This window comes from Haematobia irritans, chromosome 4 (genome assembly GCF_050003625.1).
Source record: "Haematobia irritans isolate KBUSLIRL chromosome 4, ASM5000362v1, whole genome shotgun sequence".
Lineage (NCBI taxonomy): Eukaryota > Metazoa > Arthropoda > Insecta > Diptera > Muscidae > Haematobia > Haematobia irritans.
Window position 1 is genome coordinate 154,074,350 of NC_134400.1, and position 23,013 is coordinate 154,097,362.

General features: G+C 35.6%; 1 protein-coding gene across 6 annotated transcripts in view; it reads right to left on the reverse strand.

The window, feature by feature from the left end:
- Fhos (Formin homology 2 domain containing) overlaps positions 1-23,013 on the reverse strand; it is a 420,893-nt gene that overhangs the window by 162,812 nt on the left and 235,068 nt on the right. For 2 of the 6 annotated variants that reach the window (XM_075303340.1, XM_075303341.1), the window contains exon 3: positions 17,169-17,692. The exons of the other annotated variants lie outside the window; for them this stretch is intronic. In XM_075303340.1, the coding sequence (XP_075159455.1) occupies positions 17,169-17,357 (189 nt within the window). In that variant the 5' untranslated portion in view covers positions 17,358-17,692. The remainder of the gene's footprint in view (positions 1-17,168; positions 17,693-23,013) is intronic. 6 annotated transcript variants of the gene reach the window in all.

Consider the following 23,013-nt stretch of genomic DNA (forward strand, 5'->3'; position numbering starts at 1 on the left):
TCGATTGTTCGTTATCGTGGCCATTATCTACGAATGTTGTGATTAAATTGTATTAGATTACCAAACACAATGGGGACGTTGGGGCGACGACGTTTGGAAGCACACGGCATTTGTTACCACCAAATGCTCTATGGATAATAGGGAAGGCACAACAAAGATGGAAAAAACACTGAATTCAAGCAAATTGTGGTTGATTATTTCATGTCGTTCGTGGTTTACCTTTTAGGTCTCCCTGATGTGTTTACATTTATCTTAAAGGGCTCTTCTAAGTACACTAGAAAAAAAAACAAAAACCTTTTTCAAAGCCAAAGTTTTACTTTGATGATTTCGATATTTATTTCCAGGCATTGACACAGTGGATTACGGTCTTAAAAATAAACAGATACTTAGGATTTAAAAAAAAAATCGAAAAATTGTTAGCTATAGTTAAAAAAATACTAACAATTTAACAATATTTTTTTAGTGTATGTGAAAAAGTATTCTACTCTAACAAATGCGGGTCCACTTAAACCTATAGAGTTTCCATTGTAATTGGTATCAAAATTATGTGGTAATTCAATTAAAAAAGTTGCAATAAACACATATAACACAATTGTGGCTGATAAAATAATGAAAGCGGAAAAAAGAAACAAAATACTAACAATAATAGCGTACGCGAAAAAGTCATAATAACGATATGCGTTGTAATTAAATTCGGTGTACACGGATGAAAAAGACTGTTTTTCATATGTTTGGCTATAAACATTATATGTTTGGAACACAAATTTTTAAACACAATATTTTTGAGTGCAAGCATATAATGTTCATAAACTAGCATAACATGTTTGGGACATATATGTTAATATGTTAGAACATATTATGTTTGGGACATAAAATGTTTGTAAATATAATATGCTTGGATGCAAACATATATTAATTTAGAAATAGCCTATAAACATGTATGTGTTTAGTTGCTTGGAGCGCTATTTAACAGGGAGCGATATTGAATTAAGTTGGTGGTTGTTGCTTGTTATTACAAAATTAACATTTTATTTTTCTTGGGCAATTGATCAGCTACTTCTTTGATCCTTACAAACTGTGTGGTCCGCTGTTCGAATCCCCGTCCGGCAAAAGGTAAATTTAAAATAAAATAAAAATCATAAAATTGAATAATTTCTTCTACAATGTTTGTATTACAGAAAAAGGTGCTAGGAACTAAAAATCTCGTGGAAGTGAGAAAGATGTGGGGGAATATACAATTAGGCAGAAACAAAATTTTGAGCATTCAGGTCGAAAACCTATGATGTTAGCACCTATATTACCTGTTTATTTTCATAATTCATTATGATTGTAAATATATAAATAAATAAATAAAATTTTGAGCACAATATTGTTTGGGAGAATTTTTTAAGCATATAATATTTTTGGGTGCAAAATGCTTCCAAACATATTATATGTTCACATAATAACATATTGTTTTTTGGAAGACAACATTATTGAATTTGGATGGAAAAATACAAAATGTTTGGAACTTAGACTACCCAAACATATATTGTTTAGACCAATATGCTTTCAAACATATTATATATTGGAAGAGATCAAACATATAAATGTTTGGGCAATACCCAAAAATTTATATGCTTGAAGCAAAATATGTTTGGGAGTATATGTTACAGAAGCGATTTTTTGTGAGCGTGTAGGGAAAGTAAAATACTAGTCAAATATTAAGAGGGAAACCATAAACTGAATAAAGCCGGTTAAATAATGCCACTACGCTGAATTTTATTCATTATTAACACAGAATCGCCAAAAAATTTTGATCAAAAATAATGTGTTCAAAATTTGAATTCCAAACATACAATTTACACCTAAACACACGAAATATATTGTGTTCCACACTGTGCACAGGGCATAATTAAAGTGCCGAAGAAACCAACTAATTTTTAATCAAACACAATATACTGATGTCTCCATTCCAAAGTACGCTAAGTCTACAAAGTGAATTTTACAGGAAACAAGTCCAAATTTTTATACCCTCCACCATAGGATGAAGTTATATTAACTTTGTCATTCCGTTTGTAACACATCGAAATATTATTCTAAGACCCCATAAAGTATATATACTCTGGGTCGATTTAAGCATGTTGGTCTGATGTCTGTTGAAACCACGCTAACTTCCGAAGGAAACTAGCTATCGACTTGAAACTTGGCACAAGTAGTTGCTATTGATGTAGGTCGGATGATATTGCAAATGGGCCATATCGGTTCACTTTTACGTATAGACCCCATATAAAGATTTGGTTTGCGGAGCCTCTAAGAGAAGCGTATTTCATCCGTTCTGGCTGAAATTTGGTACATGGTGTTGGTATATGGTCTCTAATAACCATGCAAAAATTGGTCCATGATGGTCCATAATTATATATAGGCCCATATAAACCGATCCCCACATTTGGCTTGCGGAGCCTTAAGGAGAAGCAAATTTCATCCGATCTGGCTGCAATATGGTACATGGTGTTGGTATATGGTCTTTAACAACCATGCCAGAATTGGTCCATATCGGTCCGTAATTATATATAGTCCCCATATAAACTAATCCCCAGATTTGGCTTGCGGAGCCTCAAGGAGAAGCAAATTTCATCGGATCCGGCTAAAATTTAGTACATGGTGTTGGTATATGGACTCTAACAACCATGCCAGAATTGGTCCATATCGGTCGATAATTATATATAGCCCCCATATAAACCGATCCCCAGATTTGACCTCCGGAGCCTCTTGAAGGAGCAAAATTCATCCGATCCGGTTGAAATTTTGTACATTTCGCTAGTGTATGGCCGATAACAACCATGCCAAAATTGGTCCGTATCGATCATTATTATATTATATAGCCCCAAATAAACCGATCGAAAATAATTTTTTTTTGTCAATTTTGTCAAAATTGTACATATAACAGGTTGGCCGATAAGTCCTCGGTCTAACAAAGAAGAACACATTTTTTTGTCAAAATTCGTTTTTATTATTTAACATAATTCCCTTCAAGAGCGAAACAACGATTATAACGACCTTCCAATTTTTTGATACCATTTGGGTTTGCCTCAAAATAGGCCTCAGTTTCGGCGATCACCTCTTCATTGCAGCCAAATTTTTTCCCTGCGAGCATCCTTTTGAGGTCTGAGAACAAGAAGAAGTCGCTGGGGGCCAGATCTGGAGAATACGGTGGGTGGGGAAGCAATTCGAAGCCCAATTCATGAATTTTTGCCATCGTTCTCAATGACTTGTGGCACGGTGCGTTGTCTTGGTGGAACAACACTTTTCTCTTCTTCATATGGGGCCGTTTTGCCGCGATTTCGACCTTCAAACGCTCCAATAACGCGATATAATAGTCACTGTTGATGGTTTTTCCCTTCTCAAGATAATCGATAAAAATTATTCCATGCGCATCCCAAAAACCAGAGGCCATTACTTTGCCAGCGGACTTTTGAGTCTTTCCACGCTTCAGAGACGGTTCACCGGTCGCTGTCCACTCAGCCGACTGTCGATTGGACTCAGGAGTGTAGTGATGGAGCCATGTTTCATCCATTATCACATATCGACGGAAAAACTCGGGTTTATTACGAGTTAACAGCTGCAAACACCACGTTGTTGTTTTTGGTCAAATGTGAGCTCGCGCGGCACCCATTTTGCACAGAGCTTCCGCATATCCAAATATTGCTGAATGATATGACCAACACGTTCCTTTGATATCTTCAAGGCCTCTGCTATCTCGATCAACTTCAGTTTACGGTCATTCAATTTGTGGATTTTTTGATGTTTTCGTCGGTAACCCCCTCTTTCGGGCATCCACTGCGTTCACCGTCCCCCGTGCTCATTTCACCACACTTGAATTTTGCATACCAATCAATTATTGTTGATTTCCCTGGGGCAGAGTCCGGAAACACATTATCAAGCCAAGTTTTTGCTTCCACCGTATTTTTTCCCTTCAGAAAACAGTATTTTATCAAAACACGAAATTCCTTTTTTCCATTTTTTCACAATAACAAAAGTTGCTTCACAAAAGACGCTCTAAACTAATTGACTTACAGACGTCAAATTTTGACACGAATCATTCGAAGGTGAAACGATTTGGAGACAATTTTTTGTACTTCTACAAAATCGCTAGAATTAAAAATTAAATCGACTAATACCCTGGGATGCAATATAATGTTAGTAAAAAAATATGGGAAATATAAAGCTAGAGCAATTTTGATGCAATTGCACAAAATAGCATTTATGATTTATCGGGCGATACATATGTTTTCGAGATATAGGACAATTTGAGTAATATTTACAATTTTTGCTACCCAGCAGTGGCGATTTTACAAGGATATTGTTTAAATCTCGCCAAGATATGTGGTCAATTGTGGGTTGTGATATATGTTATTATTTGGCCAATTCAGGCGATATTTCCACAAGTCGGAGCTTTATTTAAAATTCGACCATTCTGTGAAAAGTGTGGCATTACAGTGTGTAGGATATGACTACGATATGGGGAAATCATCACAGAATTTTGTGTAAAATGTGGGTATTTTGGCCATATTGGATCAAAATGACACACTTAAATAGCATATTAAATGTATTCTATGTGAAAACTATCGAATCAATTGGAAGAAACTCCCATTGAAAATGGGTCTAAAATATGAAACATTCTACCATATTTCCCCTATTATGGCGTACATATATATGGGAGCTATATCTAAGTATCAACCGATTTTGACCAAATTTGACATGCATAGTTAGAAAAATAATCCTGCTATCTCAGCAAAAAACATAAATGGGATAATAATTTTGGCCTCCGTGGGTGTAAATCGGTCGAAAGATATATATGGGAGTTATATCTAAATCTGAACCGATTTCAACCAAATTTAGCACAATTTACAATACTATTAAACGTACAACTTGTGCAAAATTTGAAGCAAATCAGGGCAAACCTCTGGCTTTTGAGGCTATATGAATCTAAATCGGGCGAAAGATATATATGAGAGATATATCTAAATCTGAACTGATTTTAACCAAATTTAGCACACTGAATTATAGTCTTAAACGTACTCCTTGTGCAAAATTTTAAGCAAATCTGGGTAAAACTCTAACGTTTGAGGCCATATAAGTTCAAATCGGAGGAAAGATATATATGGGAGCTATATGTAAATCTGAACCGACTTGGCTGATATTTTGCATATCTTACGAAAACCCCAAAATATTCGGCTGCCCGAAATTTTGAGAAAATATGTTGATAAATACGTCAATTATGACCAGATCGGTGATAAATATATATGACAGCCATAAAGGGTGATACGGTCAAAATTTGGTCAAGGGAAAACGCGTGTAAATCGGTGAAATCGTTTATTTAAAAAATCAAATTAAATTTCTTTTTCAAGTTCAATTGGTATAAAATTCAGGAAAAATATTCAGTTAGGCTTTCGCTTTTCCAAATCCGAATTGCCGGGCCTCACGCTTGACACCTGCCATCAGATTTTGTACACCTTGTCCACTTTCTTCGCCGCAGAAAGCCAGTTTGCCTTGAACTGCTGCTCGTCCAAAGCAGTTTTTTTTTTTTTTGGTCTTCTTTAGGTTCCGCTTGGCAATAGCCCAGTATTTCTCAATTGGGCGGAGCTCTGGCGTGTTGGGAGGGTTCTTGTCCTTGGGAACCACCTGCACGTTGTTGGCGGCGTACCACTCCATGGCCTTTTTACCGTATGGCAAGATGCCAAATCCGGCCAAAACAGTACGGAACAACCGTGTTTCTTCAGGAAAGGCAGCAGACGTTTATTCAAACACTCTTTCACGTACATTTCTTGGTTGACAGTCCCGGAAGCTATGAAAATGCTGCTTTTCAAGCCACAGCTTTGCCAAACCAGATATTTCTTTGCGAACTTTGACAGTTTTATGTGTTTGAAAATATCTGCTACCTTTCCCCTTCCTTTTGCCGTATAAAACTCCTGTCCTGGAAGCTGCTTGTAGTCGCCTTTGACGTACGTTTCGTCGTCCATTACCACGCAGTCAAACTTCGTCAGCATCGTCGTGTACAGCCTCCGCGATCGCGCTTTGGCCGTCGTATTTTGTTTATCATCGCGATTTGGAGTCACTACCTTCTTGTAAGTCGATAGTCCGGCTCGTTTTTTGGCTCGATGCACGGTTGTAGACGATACACCCAGCTTATTTGCGGCATCTCGAAGAGAGAGGTTAGGGTTTCGCTTGAAACTACCGGCAACTCTCTTTGTCGTCTCAGTGGCTTCCGGTTTTCGATTTCCCCCCGATCCAGACTTCCTGGCTATTGACAAACGTTCCCCAAACACTTTAATTACATTTGTAACAGTTGATTTAGTCACTTTTAGCGATTTTGCCAGCTTTGAGTGCGAGTAGCTCGGATTTTCGCGATGCGCGAGCAAAATTTTGATACGCTGCTCTTCTTGCTTGGACGGCATTTTGACAACTGAAGAGTGAATTCCAAAATCAAAATAGGAGCAACATTCTACACACACACACCTTCAAATGAGGTTTTTTAAATGCAAAATTGAAAGAAATACGTCAAGTTTATATTGACCAAATTTTGACCGTATCACCCTTTATCTAAATCTGAACCGATTTTTTCCAAAATCAATAGCGATTGTCTGTGAGCCAATGTAAAACTCTGTGCCAAATTTAAGGACGATCGGACTTAAACCGCGAGCTGTACTTTGCACACAAAATTACATATACAGACAGTCGGACGGACAGACAGACGGACATCGATAAATCGACTCAGAATTTAATTCTAAAACGTTCAGTATACTAAACGATGGGTCTCAGACTTTTCCTTCTTGGCGTTACATACAAATGCACAAACTTATTATACCCTGTACCACTACTGTTTAGTGGGGGCGTAAATTCCCACTAAATTTATATGGGGTTTTGATGGGGGTGTAATGTAGGTCGGTATAGACCTTTCAATATTTCACTATAAAATTGAGGTCGACTTTGACCTCTAAAAATGTCATATATGTCCGTCCGATTTTTACCACTCTTTGCCTTATCAAATTTATAACACTTTTATGTCTATTTAATTTAATTTTGTGTTTAATAAGCTTTATTTATAATTCCACTATATATGTACTAATTAATTTGTTTGATTTTGTATGTTTTATTTCACCAAAAGATTTTACTTTATTTTAGTATAATTTCAAGTTATTTTATTTTATATGTAAATGTCTATTTGTTTCACGATGGATCGTTACGTTTTGTTTAATGTTTGATTAGAATGACGCGACCGGTGTAAAATGTTAACGACTACTGAACTTCTTGCTCCCCTTTATGTTGGTCAAGGCCAAAGCAAAGAAGAAATGATCATTTGCAACAACAACAATTGCAACACTCACTCTCTACACTGACTGTAGATAACGTTGAGTGTTGTTATTGTTGTTGTTTATAACAGTTATTCTAATAAAACAAAAGCCAGGCATAAAATGAAATTAAATGAATAATTTGAAGTAATGTTGACGAAAGTAAATATACGAAAAATAGAATTTACACTAGGCAACAAAAATTTTAAAGAAATTGATGAAATGAAAAATTTACAATATAAAAAAAATTAAATGAAAAAATAAAATGAATTATTTTTGGTTTAATGTCATTCAACATTAAACAACTACTGTGAAGGGTATAAAAAGAATACGAAATAATATCAGCTATAGTTTTTTTTTATGAATGTCCATTTACTAGAGACGTACAGTAGAAAAATTGTCTGAAGATTTCGTATTTGTTGTTTATTGTTAAAGAAGTTTGTAAAAATGTATTTTAGTGTTCACCAATATTTGGCTTAAAGCTTCTACTTTAAAATAACATCGAGAAATAAATCGAAACTATGTTGGGAAATAGTGTTTGGTATCATTTTCGAATGTCCTCATAAGTGAACATCGGTAGTCAAAGGGTTAATTAAGTGTTTTCTTAATGGGCACCCACCTCCATAGGATGGTGAATATTTTACAAACGTAGAATGAGTTAAAATTTCTTCGTAAAAACTAACAATTGCGTTGCAATTATGAATTATTTTTATTTGGATCCTTCGGACCCAATACACATACAAAACAAATTCGTTTATTTTATGAATAGGGCTTACAAACGTTTTTTTAATAATGGAGTTAATAAATCGCATGAACAGATTTTCATAAATAAACCTACTATTTCTAGCGTCACACCTTAAATTGTCATTATACTATTTGTGTGGCAATAATCTCTTATGTGAGATTTTAATTGAAATTTTCTGGACATACGGATGGAATGTGTCAGAGAGAACATTTAACAAAGCCATTACAAATATCAAGAGGTATTTTAGATAATAAAGCTGCCGCTGAAAATGGATCAATTCATTATTTGTTATTCAAAATGATTTATATTCAAATCAGATTTGAATGACTTAAATATTCATTGCATTTTAAACGAGCACATTGATTTTTCAACATTACTTAGAAATTATTTACAATGAATAGAAAAAAAATTAATTGTCTTACAAAAGTGTTTTTGCTTAACATTATCATTAGATTCATTACTTTTTCAATTAATATAACGATTGTATCTACACGCTCACAAAAAATCGCTTCTGTAACATATACTCCCAAACATATTTTGCTTCAAGCATATACATTTTTGGGTATTGCCCAAACATTTATATGTTTGATCTCTACCAATATATAATATGTTTGAAAGCATATTGGTCTAAACAATATATGTTTGGGTAGTCTAAGTTCCAAACATTTTGTATTTTTGCATCCAAATTCAATAATGTTGTCTTCCAAAAAACAATATGTTATTATATGACCATATAATATGTTTGGAAACATTTTGCACCCAAAAATATTATGTGCTTAAAAAAATTCTCCCAAACAATATTGTGCTCAAAATTTTATTTATTTATTTATATATTTCATAATGAATTATGAAAATAAACAGGTAATATAGGTGCTAACAACATAGGTTTTCGACCTGAATGCTCAAAATTTTGTTTCTGCCTAATTGTATATTCCCCCACATCTTTCTCACTTCCACGAGATTTTTTAGTTCTTAGCACCTTTTTCTGTAATACAAACATTGTAGAAGAAATTATTCAATTTTATGATTTTTTTATTTTAAATTTACCTTTTGCCGGACGGGGATTCGAACAGCGGACCACACAGTTTGTAAGGATCAAAGAAGTAGCTGATCAATTGCCCAAGGAAAAATAAAATGTTAATTTTGTAATAACAAGCAACAACCACCAACTTAGTTCAATAACGCTCCCTGTTAAATAGCGCTCCAAGCTACTAAACACATATATGTTTATAGGCTATTTCTAAATTAATATATGTTTGCATCCAAGCATATTATATTTACAAACATTTTATGTCCCAAACATAATATGTTCTAACATATTAACATATATGTCCCAAACATGTTATGCTAGTTTATGAACATTATATGCTTGCACTCAAAAATATTGTGTTTAAAAATTTGTGTTCCAAACATATAATGTTTATAGCCAAACATATGAAAAACAGTCTTTTTCAACCGTGTGGAACACTCAGAGAAGGAGTATGATCTTCCCAAACATGTTTCGAGGGCATCATGTTACTTTTTCACAGACAACAAGTACATTTTTGTCGATATTATATTTTTTTCGCATCAAACATAACATGCTTGCCGAAATCAGATGCATAATTTTCGAGAACAGAAAATTGTTGTGGTGACAACCACATGTGTCCCGTGAAAAAGCAACACGAAGTTCGTGAAACATGTTTAGTCGTATACCCAAAGAAGGAATATGATCACCTTAAGCATGTCTTAGAAGGAAAATGTTATTTTAGAACGTGTAACAGACCATGTAACATGTTTGTAGCAGCCATGTTATATTCTAGGAAATTATGTATCTTATATCGGCGACCATGTATATTTTTGCAGAGAAAAAAACATTTTTGATACAAAAATGTCCCATGTTCACCGTCCAAACATAATATTTCGCTCTTGAAACATGTTTGAGGTGATCATATTACTTCTCTGCTTGTATGGTCACCATATTCCATCTCTGCGTGAAATGAAAGCTTTAACCCTCTAATGCCCCAATTATTTTGCTAGCTGATTAAATTTTCAATGTTAACGACACCAAAGGAAGAGAACTAAGCAAGAAAAATTTATACGGTAAAATTCAGCATATGCTGCTAAGCCTCTTGAATAGTTTCAAATAAGTTTTTTTTTTATTTTGCCCATTTTGTTGTCTTAAGGTGTGTTTAACTAACAGCTTCCTTATTAAATGAAGGCCGCCTAAAGGCGGGCTTGTTCATTAGAGCGTTAATTACCGTAAATATAATGATCCGATTTAGGTCAAACATGGGAGCCACGGTGGTGCAATGGCTAGCATGCCCGCCTTGCATACGCAAGGTCGTGGGTTCGATTCCTGCTACGACCGAACACCACAACGTTTTTCAGCGGTGGATTATCCCACCTCAGTAATGCTGGTGGCATTTCTGAGGGTTTCAAAGCTTCTATAAGTGGTTTCACTGGAATGTGGAACGCCGTTCGGACTCGGCTATAAAAAGGAGGTCCCTTGTAATTGAGCTTAACATGGAATCGGGCAGCACTCAGTGATAAGAGAGATGTTAACCAATGTGGTATCGCAATGGATTGAATTTTCTAAATGAGCCTGGTACAACGGGCTGTCACCTAACCTTACCTAACCTATGTTTGGGAGATTAAAATTAAAAATTAATCTAAAAATTCTGCGATATTTTGTCAAATAAATAATTTTTATAATTTTTGATAATTTTTAATGGATTCTAACGCTAGTGGGAACCGTTTGACCTCAAATATTTTCAAAAGTTCACAATTTATTCAGATTGAATTTAGCATGTTTTTCTACAAATTTTAAATGATAAAATGAACCTATTTGAACAAAAAAAGTTAAAATTACCCATTAAAAATATGGAAAAAGCATGTTATAAAAAATTGAAAGAAAATAACTTCCTGTGTAGTTCAAATAAAGAACATCATTGGGAGTACATCTTTTGGAAGTGCTGTTAAAGTTGTGCCTTTGGAAGAACTTCCAAATTTTTTTGCTGGGAGGTTACAGAAGCAATTTCAGTGTATACACTGAAATTATAGAATTTCATAATAAATACATCCATTTATATAAAATGACAGATTTTTTACCGCTATCTTAATGCTAATTCTTGCGTTAATGCTAATTTCTTTAGTCGTTCAACAAGTTTCCCCAGATGGTCAGAACAATAATGAACAGAAAATTGAATTAAAGTTGATGTGATCTAATCTGGTACACGGAAGTGTTCGATTTCGATCATCGAACTCGCCATCAACACCTTTTGTTTAAGAAAATAATGCAAACAAATATTAATTCTGCTCTTCGATGTTCTAAGATCTTTATTTTTTTATGGTCGTTTGATAAAAAAATTTTAACATCGTAACGGCATGGTATTAGACAAACTTGATTGAGATATTTTGGAAGGTGAGGAGGGTACATATTTATTGTCTTCCATTAATATGGTCATTTTTGTTTTTTTTTTTTTTTTTTGATTTAAGCAAATTTCTGTCACGCCATCTATTGGCTATTCATACTTGCACTTTGTTATATGATCTCTAAAATGAATATGATAATGAGAAGTGGGAATATATGCTAGAAAACTTCTCCAGGCGCTTGATTAAGATTTTTCCTGGGCCAAATATTAGAGGAACAATGCAAACCTGTTGATATTCTTGTTTGTAACCATTGAAAAACATATATTATCGTTAGCTTAAAGATTTGGGTATCTTAGACACATAGACTGTTGTTTGTATCTAAACGAATTTGCTCATTAATTCTATGACTAATTGTTGTTGCAGCATGTATTTCTCACTGACGTTACTGTATATGATTAAAATAACGAAACCACACAAGAGACCAAAAAATAAGGGGTTTGCAGTTCTTCAAAATTGATTTGAAAATCAATATCGATAGATTGTAGTTCGAAATTGTGAATGGAAAATACTGTATCTAATTTGTAATATAAAGGGTGATTTTTAGCTATTATCTTTCCGCAACTGTGGTTTAGACTATTTTACGCTTATGTCTAGACAGACCCTTCCAATTCGTTTATACAACATTCATAAGCGTAGGAAGGCCTCTGGGGAGGGGGCTTAGACCCCCCCAGAAAAATTTTAGCCCCCCCAGAATTTGAAACTCTATTTATGATTTTCCATTTTTCAATAAATGTCAATAGTTTTTTTTTAATTTTTATAAAAATTAAACAAGTATATACAATCGCACAAATCTCCGCTAAAGACTTTCATGAACAATCGAATTACTTGGGTTGTGGTAGCAGTTGCCGATGGCAATGTTTGAAGTCAGATATTTATGAAATAAAGCTGTGGTTGAACTTATGATTGATTTAGTTTAGTCAATTTAATTAAAAAAATAGTAATTGATATTAAAACTATTCTTTCATAAATTAATATCTTAATAATGCTGCGAAAAAGCGTTGCCAAAAAAGTAGTGAAAATGTTCTTTTTGGGTCTAGAAGTGGTGCAAAATTGGCGGAGAAGCAATGAATGTAATATGAGCTTGTCATAGGACAAATGTCCACCGTTTCAACAGCCGTTGCAATGAATTTGCATCACTTCTTAAGGTGAGAACCGAATTCAGTGTTTTGAATGTGAATTAAAAAATTTTTTTCCCAAATAAATAATTTTTATATTGTTTTTATGATTTTTTAATGCATTCTGACGCTTGTTTGAAACGTTTTTCCTGGAATAATTTCCAAAATTATCGATTTTTCTATAATGGATTTAGCAGTTTTGTGGCAAAATTTGAATAAATTGTACCAATTTATTTATTCTTACTCTTTTTTTAAACTATTTGAAAAAAAAGAAAACAAAAAATTACACATTAAAATATGAAAAAAAAATTAAGTAAAAAAAACTTCCTGTGTAGTTAAAATAATTGAGGACATTTTTGGAAGTACTTTTAAAGTTGTTCCTTTAGAACAACTCACAATTTTTTTGCTGGGAAAAGTGTGGAACTACTTTTAGTTGCTTTATTATAAATTGTTTGTCGAGTTATTTTGATGTCTAATTTTTTATTCAATTTTATGAAATAAAACATTAATTGAACCTATAAGTTCAGTCTATAAATTTTAGCTAGGGGGGCTATAGCCCCCCCTAAGAAAATTGTCTAGCTACGCTAATGACAACATTATTCGTGAGAAAGCGGCCGAAATATTGGAAAGAGTATGCCAAAATTGGACTAAGCAGATAGACTATTTGATGTGCAGTCGCGGTCAACATTTGCATGAAATAATACGGACCGATATTTATTATTTCATGGATTTTTCTGAAGTTATGTTTTTTTTTTAATTTTCCTATAGCTCTTAAAACATCACCCTTTGCAAGATACGGGAGACAGGCACAAGTGACGTCTCCAACACTCTCGACACTGATTGACGTAAGAGAAAGAATATCTACGTCATAGTCGGACAAAAGCCTCTTCGATATTGTAAAGTGTCCAAAGATTTTCTCTTTACACTAATGATTTTGATATTGATTCCGAGCCATAGAAGCGGAGAATTGAAGTGAGGACAAAATTCTCTTTTATATTGAAGTTTTGCGTATTCTGGAATTTTGGAAACAAAGTGTAATGTGTTCGTTTCTTCAGCTTTTTTTTCATGTGCTATTAGAGTCCTTTAAAATCATGTTGACGACAATTTAAATTTCCAAATTAAGACTTGACAACAAGTAGAAGTTGTGCTATTTTTCAAGTAAAAAAATCTTTAAAATAAAGTGTTAGAAAAAATCTCCTATTTGAAAACGTTTTTCTGCTTTATAGTTAAGATGCAAAAATTCAACAAATTATTAAAGACAGAAAATATAGAGAAAATTCAAAGAACAAAAAGATTAAATTTTAAAAGTTACGAACGATGAACTTCTAATCTATTACGAGAGTATATAGGATGGGGGAGTATACAAAGGTGATCGTGGCCGATTAAAGCGGTCCCATGATGATGGTTCGTGTGTGAGATCACCAGATGATATTGCGAGATCACTATATTCTTTTTCCCGTGGAATCTGGGAGATACCATATCCAATTCATGTAAAGTAGATGTCTCGACTAGATGTGTCCATAGGTATTTCAGTGTTAGGTCTGTCAATTTGGTAAGGCCTGTCAAGATATAGCTTGGTACAAGATCGTCTTTGCCCCACGAGCTGTCAGTCAGCGCCTTCGGGATTTTGTTTGTGCTACAACGTTCTTGGCGACCGATTCCTCATTCTTATTAAAGGCGCAAGGATTATTGGTATTGTGCTGGAAGGTAACGGTTAACTTATTTTCAAATTCACTGATATCTGGACCTAATTTAAGTATGGACCATTCGTTAGCATAAGTACTCATGTCGGAGATGGGAGGGATCCCTCAGCCGCGTAGAAGTCGAATTGCAGAAGATGTTTGATCCTTGACAGAAATCTTTTTTTTTTTGTTTAACTGGGCATAAGGTTGTCCGCCATCCATGTTTTGAGGGTATGAGGGAAGCCAAGGTGGTTTTCGGACAGTTGGCAGCAGAATCGACAGTTGGCAGCAGAATCGCTTCCAGTATTTTGGTATATGTGCCTAGTTCCCGGATTTCAGAATCAGAACGACCTTCCCAAATAGTTTGTTCAAACCCTACCTTTGTACTTCGAGATTTTCGTTGCGAGTCCATAGCCAGTCCTATTTGAGTGGAAACCATGCTAGTGTTCGGCGAGTGGAAGTTGCTGCGCTATCGTTGGTAGCAGCATCGCTACCAGAATTTCGGTACCAAGGGAAGAAGAGAAAAAGGTCGGTAGACACACCTGCAAGTGCCTAGTTCCCGAGTTTCAGAGTCGGAACGACCTTCCTAAATAGATTGTTTGACTCCTACCTACGTGCTTCAGCTGTTTCTATGCCAGTTCATATAGGTCATTAGCCAATCCTACGTGAGCGGATGACATGGTGATGTTCGGCGAGTGGAAGGTGCTATGGAAATGTTGGCACCAGGATCGCTTCCACTATCTTGGTAACAAGGGACAGAAGCCAAAACGGTTCGAATGACGCACCTACACTAAGTCCTCGATTTCAGTGTGGGAACGACCTTAAGGAAGTGCAAATAGCACTTAGCTATTTGCTTCAGCATTTTCGTTGGCAGTTCATATGGGCAAGTAGTCAATCCTACCTAAGCGGATCCCATGGTGGTATTCAGCAAGTGGAAGATGCTACCTGAAGGATGACAGAAAGGTCACTACCAGTATTTTCGTGACAATGGAGAGAAGAGTAAACGGTTCTAATAAGGTTCCACATGTGCCTTATACCAGGGCTGCATTGTCGGAAGACAATTCTATATAAATAGGTCGACCCTACCTACGTGCTTAAGCATTTTCGTTGCCAGTTCACATAGACCATTAGCCAATCCCACGTTGGCGGATGCCATGCTGGTGTTAAGCTAGTGGAAGGTGCTACGGGTAATGTTGACAGCAGGATCGCTACGAAAGACGCACCTAAATGTTCCTAGTTTCCGAGTTTCGGTATCGGAACAACCTTTCCCAATGGAATTTTTGGCACCTACCTATATGTATCTGCGTTTTCGTAGCCAATCCCACTTGAAGCTAACCAAGTAAAAGTTTATGTGCGAACGTTGCACCCCATGTGCCTAATTCCGGGTTTCAGGAGCGAAACGGCCTTCACAAACAGATTGTTTGGGAGCCACCGTGGTGCAATGGTTAGCATGCCCGCCTTGCATACACAAGGTCGTGGGTTCGATTCCTGCTACGACCGAACACCAAAAAGTTTTTCAGCGGTGGATTATCCCACCTCAGTAATGCTGGTGACATTTCTGAGGGTTTCAAAGCTTCTCTAAGTGGTTTCACTGGAAGTGGAACGCCGTTCGGACTCGGCTATAAAAAGGAGGTCCCTTGTCTTTGAGCTTAACATGGAATCGGGCAGCACTCAGTGATAAGAGAGAAGTTCACCACTGTGGTATCATAATGGACTGAATAGTCTAAGTGAGCCTGATACATCGGGCTGCCACATAACCTAACAGATTGTTTGGTACCCAGCTTTGTGCTTCAGCATCTTCGTTCCCAGTTCATATGGGTCAATAGCCAGTCCTACTTATACGGACGACATGGTGGTGTTCAGCAATTGGAAGGTGCTGCACGAAGGTTGTCGGCAAGATCACTACCAGTATCGTGGTAACAACAGACAGAAGGGAAACGGTTTGGAATGACGCGCCTACATGTCCCAGTTCATATGGGTCAATAGCAGTACTCGTAGAGCGATTGGATTTAAGTTGCCAGGATGATAGGAAGATTATTTATAGCACGTAAGTTTTAGAACTTAATAAGAATATGATATACATATAAGATTATATTGCAAAGAAATTAATGCATTAAAATAGGTGTTTTCGTGGTTGTTTTTCTGGTTTCTATGATGGATTGAAGGTTGATCGAATAATGCACCGTCCAGACTATAAGTTTATCCGGACGAAACGTCTGCGTTTGTAAAGAATCTTCCAATGTGGCCGAAGAATTGTCGAAGTCAAATAAAATATCGATAAATGAGTTATTGATCCCATTAACAAGTTGCAGTATTGATTATGTCTTCGAATATAACTTATAGTGTGGCCAATATCTAGGATGTGTTTGACACGAGCACTGTCGTTCGGATAATCTTAAAAATGGAAGGTCTCAGCAGGATACGAACCCGGACCTCATGATATGATTTTAATTACTGGTATTAATAAAAGGAATCATTTATGGTCTACACAGGCAAGTTATTATTTTTTAATCCAAGGTAATACTACAAGTAGAAAGTTCTTGATTGAATCATTAGTGCTTACCCAGCTTTTGCTAGGATTTCATAGATATCATGGATTTATTTGTAGCCATTCAGTACCAGTATGTAGTTTATAACATTTGTTCATATAATTTATACATTTTTGTGAACACTATTCATAAATAAATGATTTTTTTTGGTGTCCATACACTCTGTATAGACAATCATACCAGATTTTATGACAAAAAATCAGATAAAGAATAAAACGAATTTTCTTAATACACTATAGAATTAAAATATGGACATTGATATTTTTCAAATATTTTTAAATCTGTACAGGCATAATAATTTCATAATTACACAAGAAAACAATAGACCTTACCCTTTGTGGTGCATTTAGGATACGCAGAATAGTCCCTAGTTGTGTAGCCAGTGGCATGGTACTTGCAAAGGCATATGTTGGAGCTCTCGTTGGAATGGGATACATTGAAGTACAATCGAGTGGATCAGTGTCGACCAGATACTGTATCCGTAATGTTATCATTTCATCGGGATCCATTTTAACAATCATATTGTAAGGTTATGTGTGTACAATTTGTTTATTTCCAATATTTTTCTTTACAATTTTTTTCGTTGTTTTTATATCACTGGGGTTGTGATGTGGCGACGTAGACCAGCCGATGATCTCTTTTATTTAAGGAAGGGTATCAATCGTAGACAAAGATTAAAATAAAAAACAATTAAATTTCTTTATGATTTCATTCACTGAGATAATCACAATTACTTTTTCTACAACAGATCATAGCATGTTTTGTTTTGTATTTTATTACGATTTTGATGTTTTTGTATATGGGGTTGGGCCAACCTAGGGCCGTCAGAGTTTGTGAGCTTTACAATACAGGAAAGCTAAAAGAGATTATTACAAAAAGAAAAAGACAAATATTAATTCCATTATTATCCTATGGCTTTTAAGGATGGGCACTATGAAATCCTTTAAATTGTTACCAATTGTTGTTGTCGATGTTTTATACAGTGGGTGGGTCTTTTGGAATTTGATCAACTGTCATTGATGTAGTCATTGAACTTTTCTTACCTAACTTACATCACACTACAAGGAGGTGGAGTGAAGAATGTGTTCCATACATATTATATAAATAATTTGGCTTTCTTCAGCTCTTCAAATTCTATATTTGTATTCATGTCTTGGATATACAAAATTATTATGTATAGATTCCATCAAGTACGGCGCACAGTGGGGGAACAAGGGTAATTGTTATAAATCAATTCACATAGTATGCTATGTTAATTATGTTAAATTAAATGAAATTAATATATAAGAATTTAATTTATGTTTTTCCATGCGAACGTAGAAACATCAGCAAGGAGGGCAACCACGAATACACGAAACTGGAACGTGATGAAAATAGACGAAACGGCTCTAATAACCGAAATTGACCAACGACTATGCCCGAAAATACAAGGAGGACTTATCAAACCAATATTAGAACAAGCGATCCAGATAAGAGGAGGTCTCTGTCACAGACAACACGGGTTCCACATAGATAAATCCACGATAGGAGCACTTAGAGTTGTAATAGCAGACCTGTCGTTCTACTTGCAACCCTAGACGTGAACAATCCCAGCAAAAACTCTCATTACCCGGTAATCTTGTAGGTAAGCCTATTTAAAAATTAATAACCACTTATTAATTGGCATCCCTTCGAATTACATTTACATACACATGTCCTAGAAGGAAAGTACTTCTCCCCAGGCATACTTTCGGCCATAAAATAAGTAGTGCATTTAAAGCATATAATCACCTAATATGTAATGACTTATTCGTAGATACACCAAAGCTTGCAAAATAGCCACTTATTGTCTCAGGCAACCAAATCTCGAAAATATTGATTTCTATCGCCGATTACAATGGATCAAAATATGGCGAGTGATGCTGTAATAGGAGAACTACTTGAATAGAAACGAATATTGTATAAATAAACAAAAAAATTAATAAATAATCTAAATAAGATGCAAATTAATTTCACACTTAAAATAGAAATAAATGTAGGTTGTTTAAGGGAGTTGGATTCGTGAATTACGTTATAATATATCCAATAGCCAATTCACATAAGGTTCAAAATCTACTAAAAGTGGATTTTAAGTCTCTTTTTTATAAGGCAAATGGCATTTGAAATTTAGTTTAAGCGCATTTTGGAAATGTAATGTAAATGAGGTATAAGAAAGCATTTATTTAAAACATAATATGATAATGTCATTAAACACAATTATTATGAAATGTTTGTGATAAAAATTTCTTAATGGAAAAATTTTCAGAATTACCGTTACATTACATATTCTTTTTGATTTTTTATGTAAGTGCTCGATTATGTGAATAATTATACCTAATGGTACCATCATTTATTCTATTTTATTAATTCGTTAACTACAACTGCATAAAATTTGAGAATAACAATTCGAAAATTACCGAAAAGTATTTATTTTCGTCATTACAAGTTAGTCATTATAACTCGCCGCAATGTAATGCAACGTGTAATGACAGCTTTACTCCTGGTAATGTCAATTGTAATGAGATGTGGTTACCTAATTTTTGCTGGGATGCTTTTCATAGTCACAGATGGGCCCACCTCATGCGGATAATAAGAATTTATCTGAAAAACAGAATATTGATATGTAACACCGAAGGCGGAACTAGAAGGGTTGAAATCAGATCTGGCGCTGCCCACGGATCAATCCTGGGCCTCGATCTATAGAATATTATCTACGACGAGATCTTAAGGATTGAAATGCCAGTGGATACAGAGGCGCAAACAAAACTTAAACAGGTAATGATACGGACAAGGTCCTGGTTGGGAACACATGGACTAGAACTTGTAACACACAAGACAGAGCTGTTGCTAACCACGCGGCGGCATACACCAACGCTGATCGACATACAGGTAGGCGATGTCGTTATTCAAACAAGGGACGCTATAAAATACCTAGGAATACAACTGGATGCAAAGCGCGCTTCTTTGGGCCAATAAGACACGAAGCCTTCGAGCAGCACAGCTTACAGCCGCTTTACGTGTATCCTCCGCATATCACACTGTGGCGGTACTGATTTTAGCCGACATGACCCCAATAGAACTTCAAGCTGAAGAGAGGAAAAAAAATTATCTAAAGATGGAGAACAGACTTAACGCAAACACGTTAGTGGAGATAAAACGAGAGACTATGCAACATTGGCAAGGTCGATGGAACTGCGATATATACGGAAGGTAGACAGCAAGACTTTGATGAACATACGTTATGGGGACGTGAACTATTACATAACACAGATGCTATCTGGGCACGGATACTTCCGAAAGTATTTGCATAAGATGCCTGTACGTAGAGGGGAATGTTAGGTATATACGATGGGGCACCGAAAGATCGGAATTAGAGGTAGGCGAAATAGATGAGCGGAAGCAGATAGAAACAAGTAAGTAAAGTAGAAAGTCGGGCGGGGCCGACTATATCATACCCTAAACCACCCCTACTGAATTAGTAAGCATAAGCATTTGTGGAGTATCATTGGTATAGGTTTTGGAGAACGTGTCTTGTCACAATCAGTCTTATTAGGAGCTATAGTTTATTTTGCACCAAAAGAGTTAGTATGCCACTAATATTGTGTCCATTATTAAAAAAGAGGAAATCGGTCAATTAGTTGTGGGTAATAAATTCAAATTTCTGCAAATAGGGCAATAGATTTATGTAAGAGCTACATGTAAGTCTAAATACGATCAGCTAGTACATCAAAATTTGAAATTTGAATTACATAGGTTAATAAATAAGAGTATTATGACCAAATATGACAAAATCGAGCGATGCATATATATGGGACCTATATCTAAATCTGAACCAATTTGTATAATATTTTGCAGGTATGATTGATACCACAGAAGGTCCCTTTGTGTAAAATTTGAGTACGATCAGTTAATAAATTAGGCCCCTATGGTCAACAATAAGGTTATTAGGGGCAAATTTTTCAAAATCGGGCGATACATATCTAAATCTGAACCGATTTCGATGAAATTTCGCACATACAGTTAGAGCTATAGAAGATTACATTTAGCCAACTTTGAGTACGATCGGTTGATAAGTAAGGGTTTTACGGCCAAATTTGACCAAATCGGGCGATACATATATAGGTGATTCTGAGTCGATCGGTATATATTTTAGGTTTAGGGTATAAAAAGAGGAAATCGGTCAATTAGTTGTGGGTAATAAATCCAAATTTCTGCAAATATCAGCAACGATCAGCTAGTACATCAAAATTTGAAATTTGAATAACATAATAAATAAGAGTATTATGGCCAAATATGACAAAACCGAGCGATGCATATAAATATATGGGACCTATATCTAAATCTGAACCAATTTGTATAATATTTTGCAGGTATGATTGATACCACAGAAAGTCACTTTGTGTAAAATTTGAGTACGATCAGTTAATAAATGAGGCCCCTATGATCAAAAATAAGGTTATTAGTGGCAAATTTTTCAAAATCGGGCGATAAATATATATGGGAGATATATCTAAATTTGAACCGATTTCGATGGAATTTTGCACATACAGTTAGTGCTATAGAAGATTACATTTAGCCAACCTTGGTTACGATGGGTTGATAAATAAGGGTTTTACGGCCACATTTAGCAAAATCGGGCGATATATATATGGGAGCTATATCTAAATCTGAACCGATTTCGATGAAATTGCGCACATACAGTTAGAGGTATAGAAGATTATATTTCGACAACTTTGAGCACTATCGGTTGATAAATAAGGGTTTTACGGCCAAATTTGGCAAAATCGGGCGATACATATATATGGGAGCTATATCTAAATCTGAAACGATTTCGATTATTTTTGGAACATATTGCCAGTACCATAAAAGATTAGAGTAATCCAAGTTTGTGTAAGATCGCTTAATAAATAAGGTTTTTATGGCCAAATTTGGGAAAATCGGGCGATACATATATATGGGAGCTATATCTAAATCTGAACCGATTTAGATGAAATTTTGCAGACTTGAAGAACGATGAAAAAGATTACCTTTTGCCAAATTTGGTGACGATCCGTTTGAAAACAAACGCAACGTGACCCCATTTGTCGAAATCGGGCGATACATATATATGGGGGCTATAGCTAAATTTGATCCGATTTCTTCCAAATTCAATAGCGTTCGTCCTTGTTCCCAAAAAACTCCCTGTACCAAATTTCATCAAAATCGGTTAATAATTGCGACCGGAATCGTGTGAACAACAAATACATGGACAGACGGACGGACGGACGAACGGACACCAAGCGCTAGATCGACTCAGGAGGTGATTCTGAGTCGATCGGTATATATTTTATGGGGTCTAAAATCAATATTTCTGGTAGGCACATTTTTTGGCCGATCAAACTTATTATACCCTGACCACTATGTGGTTTAGGGTATAAAAATTATGGCAGACGAACGGCATTGGAACATCATCGCGAAGTATTACGAAGTCATATTGAGGGAGAAGAAGATCGACCTTGACAACACAAGGGCTACACACACTATGAAGTGAGACGGAATGACCACTGACAGAGGTGGACACATAGAAAAGCTATGGCCTGGACGCAGACACGGTAAACGAAAAGGTCAAGTACCTACATGGGGGTCCACCTCGAAGTAATGTGAAAACGGTACCAGAGTGTAACAAATCTCCAGAAACGAAAAGGGTGGGATTTTTAGTCGGTATTATCGATGGAGTCTGGTAGACTACGGGAGACGCTCCTGTCAGATGCGTAAAGGAATTTTTACCCACCCCCTCCCAAAAAAAAATAAATAAATTATATTTTAAATTCCCCACTGTGCACATTGAATTCGTTGGTCTTAGCCTCAGTCAAATGTAAACAATAACTCTTGGTTCCACATAAAACTGTTGGTCAACCAACGGTCTTTGTTGGAGGCGACGGACAGATGTGATATTTGTTTTAGGCAACTGGGCCCAAACACACAGCGGTAAACACGCCCAACTAAACGACATAATTACAATTCATCACAACGTGTAATGTCGATGATTTGTTTTCCCATTTCATTGTTAAGCAACACAATTCATTACCTATAGCAGCGAGGGTTATCCCATGCATTTACTTAACTCTAAAGCGGACAAATTATAGTCTGATGGTCAATCCAAGTAATAGTTCGTCCGTC